Below are 6,487 nucleotides of genomic sequence, written 5' to 3' on the forward strand. Positions count from 1 at the left end.
TAAATAGTTCTTAACTATTTAATAGCTATTGTAACTGGTTAAAATAAATACAAAGTCACCTGTGAAATAAATATTAATCCTAAAATAGCTATAATATAATTATAATTTATATTGTAGCTATATTAGGATTTATTTTACAGGTAAGTATTTAGCTTTAAATAGGAATAATTTATTTAATAAGAGTTAATTAATTTCGTTAGATTTAAATTATATTTAAGTTAGGGGGGTGTTAGTGTTAGGGTTAGACTTAGCTTTAGGGGTTAATACATTTATTAGAATAGCGGTGAGCTCCGGTCGGCAGATTAGGGGTTAATGTTTGAAGTTAGGTGTCGGCGATGTTAGGGAGGGCAGATTAGGGGTTAATACTATTTATTATAGGGTTAGTGAGGCGGATTAGGGGTTAATATATTATTAATTATAGTAGCGGTGCGGTCCTCTCGGCAGATTAGGGGTTAATAAGTGTAGGCAGGTGGAGGCGACGTTGTGGGGGGCAGATTAGGGGTTAATAAATATAATATAGGGGTCGGCGGTGTTAGGGGCAGCAGATTAGGGGTACATAAGGATAATGTAAGTAGCGGCGGTTTACGGAGCGGCAGATTAGGGGTTAAAAATAATATGCAGGGGTCAGCGATAGCGGGGGCGGCAGATTAGGGGTTAATAAGTGTAAGGCTAGGGGTGTTTAGACTCGGGGTACATGTTAGGGTGTTAGGTGCAGACGTAGGAAGTGTTTCCCCATAGCAAACAATGGGGCTGCGTTAGGAGCTGAACGCGGCTCTTTTGCAGGTGTTAGGTTTTTTTTCAGCTCAAACAGCCCCATTGTTTCCTATGGGGGAATCGTGCATGAGCACGTTTTTGAGGCTGGCCGCGTCCGTAAGCAACTCTGGTATCGAGAGTTGAAGCTGCGTTAAATATGCTCTACGCTCCTTTTTTGGAGCCTAACGCAGCCTTTATGTGGACTCTCAATACCAGAGTTATTTTTATGGTGCGGCCAGAAAAAAGCCGGCGTTAGCTACGCGGGTCCTTACCGACAAAACTCTAAATCTAGCCGTAAGACTCTAGAAGAGCTCTGTTATTCAATTCTGCCCCCTATTCTTGGAAAACTAATTGTGCGAGAGCAGGGCCTGTCACCCCGAACATGTGAGTTTGAGGTGATTTATCTCTGCTACCTAGGATAAGAAGCAGAGACTGCTTCCTAAATTTTGTGGTTGCAGACTCAATCTTGCAAGTCTGAACTACAAGTTCTCATAGGCTGAAAATGCATCTTGATAAATGTTTGCATAAGTATAAAGTGTTCAAGCCCTACAATAGATCACATTAACTTGCGGTGTAGTACTGGCAAGTTTTACCCAGGGGTCCAGTACAACTCACACTTACTTTGGACAAGTATCACTGTGTAGTGATGGTAATGAACATTTATGCCCTAATATACACAGCATTATATTATAACGCAAGGCATCTTTACACAATAAACATGGTGCAATGTAAAATGAATGCACCTATACACTGATATTTAGGGCACGGAAAAAAACAGAACATACTTCCATGTATAATGGTGATGGGTGCCTATACACTGAATGTGCTGCATAATGATTCCAAACATGTATATGTATAATTATGGCAAGTGTCTATAAACAGATATAGGACATGTTGTGCTGAATAATGATTATGTTAGTTTGATGCATTTATCAATAAAAAAAACATAGCATTAGAGAAATTTGTCCACTCAATTAAGATTATGTATTTGTTTATTTTATTGAACCAAAACTTCTAGCAGTTTATAAGATCATTTGAATCTATTATTGTTTAGTGTTTTAGGTACACAAAAATATATGCTAAGGTGGTGGAAGACGGTAAAAATTGTAACTTACATTGATTGGACAGAGCATAGAATTATTATATAGTGTAGTAATTACTGTAGTACCCACAACAGGACCAAGGTATTTAAATGGTTTAGGCATTTTATTGCATAAAAATATTTGCACTCCTCTCAGTAATACTATTGCACGTAAATGTGCACTGATATTACAAGCCTCACAAGAGCACGCTTACATAGGCTCCAATGGGAGCCCCGTTTTCATACCGGCAGCCATGGCAAACAACCTAGCGCAGCACAGAGGGCGTTTTGCGCAACGTTGGGCAGCAATAAATATATATATGTATATGCTTATACACACATATTAACAAATAAATATATATGTATAAAAGCATATACATATATATTTATAGAGAAAACACAGTCCCCCATTGAACTCCATGTAAAGGCACTTTAGGAATAATTGGTATCTAACCAGATGATATTTTAAACAGTGCTACAATAGTATAATGTATAAAATTTACCTCAAAATTATAATACATCCAAAAAACAATTCCCCGTTCATTCTTAAGAATGGTTGTGCTGTAAAGTATCATTTATTTATTTTTGTCTGGATTCCTCTATCAGAAGAAGTTTAGTTTCACAGAACATCACAATTTAAAGAAGCATTAAATAGACATTAAATTCAAAATATAATTCCTTATGAAGGGCTAGAGTACAACGCAATGCAATTTATAGCGAAATCCTGCACTCAGACCTAGTGGCTAGTATTACAAGTGAAAGGTACAAATGTTTAACTAGAGAATATTTTAACAAAAACCTACAATCTGAATAGGTCAGCACAATTAGCAATTTTATTAATAGTGATGAGTCAAGTGTTAAAGGGATACTAAACCCATTTTTTTTTTCTTTCATAATTCAGATAGAGCATGAGATTTTAAGCACCTTTCTAATTTACTCCTATTATCAATTTTTCTTTGTTCTCATGCTATCTTGATTTGAAAAAGCAGTACTGTAAGCTTTAGAGCCAGACCATTTTTTGTTCAGCACATGGGTAGCACTTGCTGATTTGTGGCTAAATGTAGCAAACCAATCAGCAGCTCTACCAAGGTGCTGAACTAAAAAATGGGCCGGCTCCTAACCTTTTATTACTGCTTTTTCAAATCAAGATAACATGAGAACAAAGAAAAATTGATAATAGGAGTAAATTAGAAAGTTGCTTAAAATTGCATGCTCTATCTGAATCATGAAGGAAAAATGTGGGGTTAGTATCCCTTTAAGCGTCTGCACGTCACAAAATAGTGCTGAATAAATTTTCGCTTTTGGACAATTGACACAATATGCATAACATGAAAAATTTATTTAAATAATGCAATTTAGTTATATTTATGCATATTTAAATGTCAAATAAAGGTTTATTATTGAAAAAAAAAAGGTTTTAACACTGATTTAAAGGGATATAGTATATGACAAAGTGCTGGACTGGGAAGGGCTCAAAGGTTTATGTGTATGTGTGTATGCATGTGTGTATGTATGTATGTGTATGTCTGTATGTGTATGTGTGTATGCATGTGTGTATGCATGTGTGTATGTATGTATGTGTATGTCTGTATGTGTGCAGTGTTTTAAACTTACATTTCAACACAAAACCATAACCATTACTTGAGTGGAGGTTTAGTTCATCTTTGGCTTAGCACTCAAGCAATATCCAACATGAGTTTTCTGGTGCACACTAATAGAAGTCTATTATGTTAGAGATTTAGCACACCTGTGCTATCTGACATTTAGATGTTAGTGTGCCCTAGAGATCTTGCTCAAGAGATAAAAAAATAATACTTACAAATTATAATTTAAGTGCAGAAATAAAAGCACTACTAGTCTGACTTGCGGTGTTAGTGCACATAGCGCTTATATTTTTCGCTCCACTTGCACTCTTACCAAAAGTGTTAACATCATTTTAAAAAGTTTTAATGCACTTTCATTATTTATTTTGCTGGCCTTTCCTTAATAGTGTTTTCACTACCTCCCAAACAGGAATGCATTCCAACATTTATTATTGACTTTAATGTCCCTTTAATGTTAAAATGCAGTAAGTGCAAAAGGGTTTTAGCATAGGGTGGGAATATCTCAGAAGTGAATGACTTAAATTGATTCCCTTTCCAGGCCGTATTCTATAAAATTAGGCAGTTCTGCAATTCCAGTGTTTTTGTAATCCATAAAAAACAAAAACTTTAGCTCTTGTAAATAAATATTATTCAAATGTACTAATATATGTTTGTACTTCTCTTTTAGGTCAAAATAATGAGCCACTTTAGTGGTGAATCTGCTGTATGGACTGAAAAACTAAAAAAAAATAGACTTTAACATATATTTATGCTGCCTGTAGGTTGATATATGCACTTTATAATGTGACAATGTGATACAAAAACAATGAAATATATATTTAATAAATATAATATATAATACATAGCTGTTTATCTCATTATGCAGGGTTCGGGGGGAGCCCTAAATTACAATATAATGCTTTAAAAAAAATATTGTTTGATTTTTCTCCATGCTGGAGATTTTTGATCATTCGGCCCTAAGAAAGCGAACGTAGAAGCAGAGAAGGAATAGTGGGTGAAGCTGAATTTAGAACAAATTGAAGTGATGATTGTAAGCTGAGTGGTAAAACCATTAGAAGAATACAGTTAGCTACAATTCTTGCAATTTTCTTGAGATGGATGTGGCAAAACATGGTGTGAGATTATATGTGGGGTAAACAAGAGGGCAATGTAAGGCACACAATATAGAATGATGCTCACGGCTCGTCCATTAGAAAGCCATAGTGATCAAACAAGATCAAAGGTAAATAGATTCCAAAGACCTTAAAACAGGAAAACTGCATTGGCTAAAATTAGAAAAGATGTGAGGAAAGAGGTTATATAGCAGAGTAGACATAACAGCCTTCCCTGAAGGGATTAAGTATTTTGCTTTTTGTAATGTCAAAAAGAAAAATGGTAGGGTGGCACTGTAAACTATTTATGTTTTTGAGAAAAACAGATGAGCTTTACTCGGTGCATCCCCTATTACTAGTTCAATGCAATTCTTTTAAATCCCTTTCAAGCTTGAAAAATGCCCATTTACAGACAAAACACCTAGCCTTTTCTTTCTTTTCATTTTGTGGTCCCAGAGTTTTCACCAATGGCCAAGAATACTGGCGGTAACGGTTTGTGTTGCATTTCAGTTTTGTTCTAGAGGGGACAACTCACAGAGCTTACATGTTCATAATCATGCCTCAATCATAACTATTCTCCTTGGTATCTATCATTTGCTTCCAAATTTCTGGTAAGATACCCTCTATATGCCTATATGGCTTATACATTTTCTCAGCTATAATGCTCACATTATGAATACATGCCCCAAAAAGAATAACTTTCTCACACCAAAATACTAAGCCTATTACTTGTTATTCATACTGATAGTCATTGTTTGAAACTTCTTATACAGGTTTACTTTTACACAAAAGTTCTAGATTGGATTTCCATGATCACCTTAATATTCTCTGCACCCCAAATATCTCCTTTTTTTGTACTGATCATTTTGGAAAATGTTATAAAAGAGAACCTGTGGCCCCTATTTAAGAGAGTCTGGCGGACCTGATCCGACAGTGCGGATCAGGTCCGCCAGACCTCGCTGAATACGGCGAGCAATACGCTCGCCGTATTCAGCATTGCACCAGCAGCTCACGTGGTCAATGGGCCGCCAGCAGGGGGGTGTCAATCAACCCAATCGTACTCGATCGGGTTGAATTGCAGCAATGTCTGTCCGCCTGCTCAGAGAAGGCGGACAGGGTTATGGAGCAGCGGTCTTTGTGACCACTGCTTCATAACTGCTGTTTCTAGCGAGCCTGCAGAAACACGGGGCATCAAGCTCCATACGGAGCTTGATAGATAGGCCCCTGTAAGTCTACCTCCATGTTCTCTTATTATTTATTAGTCTAAATACTACCACAAACAGGGACTAGATGGCCTGGTGAATTGGAGGGGCCAGTGGCACACACCCCCCCTTTTCCATGGTCATGAGATATTTAATTATTGGGCTACCCGAATAAGGTTCATATGTTATTTCAGGTGATTTAGAGTGAAAGTTAATGTTGACTCTTGACCATTGTTTAGCTATATCAGCTTTCAGTGGGCAAATGCAACTTACCATAGGAATTTAAAAACCTGGATACATAGTCACAGTCTCAGTTTGGTCTAGATCTTGTTTATTTACCATATATACTGTTTTTTATTATTATTTACTGTATGTAATGGTTTTTATAGTCCATCAGATTAATGTACCAAAATAATAACTCTGTGGTTGTATTATTACTTATGGAAACTCTAATAAAAATCATCTATAATAAAAACAAATACTAATACTATGTTGAGTCCTCATTTCTACCATTCTATCTATTGGCTGAGGCCTTTTCGGGGGGTTTTGTTTACGTTTTTGGCTATTTCCCTCAGTCACAATCATGTTTTCAGCTCATAGAGAAAATCCCTATTTTTAACTTGGAGACGAAAGTTCTTGGTGATCACAATCCATTTTCACAAGACTTTTCAACAGTTTTCTATACTATTTCTGGATATTCAAAGTCAGTACCTCAAGGCACTTGCTAAAGACCAAAAATGGCCTTTTGGGCATCTT

The 6,487-nt window shown here is 36.3% G+C and overlaps 1 protein-coding gene across 1 annotated transcript in view; it reads left to right on the plus strand.

Moving 5' to 3' along the window:
* Positions 1-6,210, plus strand: part of LOC128649341 (programmed cell death 1 ligand 2) — a 180,589-nt gene extending 174,379 nt beyond the window's left edge. Inside the window, exon 5 of the mRNA XM_053702555.1 lies at positions 4,106-6,210. Within this exon, the coding sequence (XP_053558530.1) occupies positions 4,106-4,128 (23 nt within the window). The 3' untranslated portion in view covers positions 4,129-6,210. The remainder of the gene's footprint in view (positions 1-4,105) is intronic.
* The last annotated feature ends 277 nt before the right edge of the window (positions 6,211-6,487 follow it).

Source organism: Bombina bombina, chromosome 2 (assembly GCF_027579735.1).
Source record: "Bombina bombina isolate aBomBom1 chromosome 2, aBomBom1.pri, whole genome shotgun sequence".
In the NCBI taxonomy this organism is placed as follows: domain Eukaryota; kingdom Metazoa; phylum Chordata; class Amphibia; order Anura; family Bombinatoridae; genus Bombina; species Bombina bombina.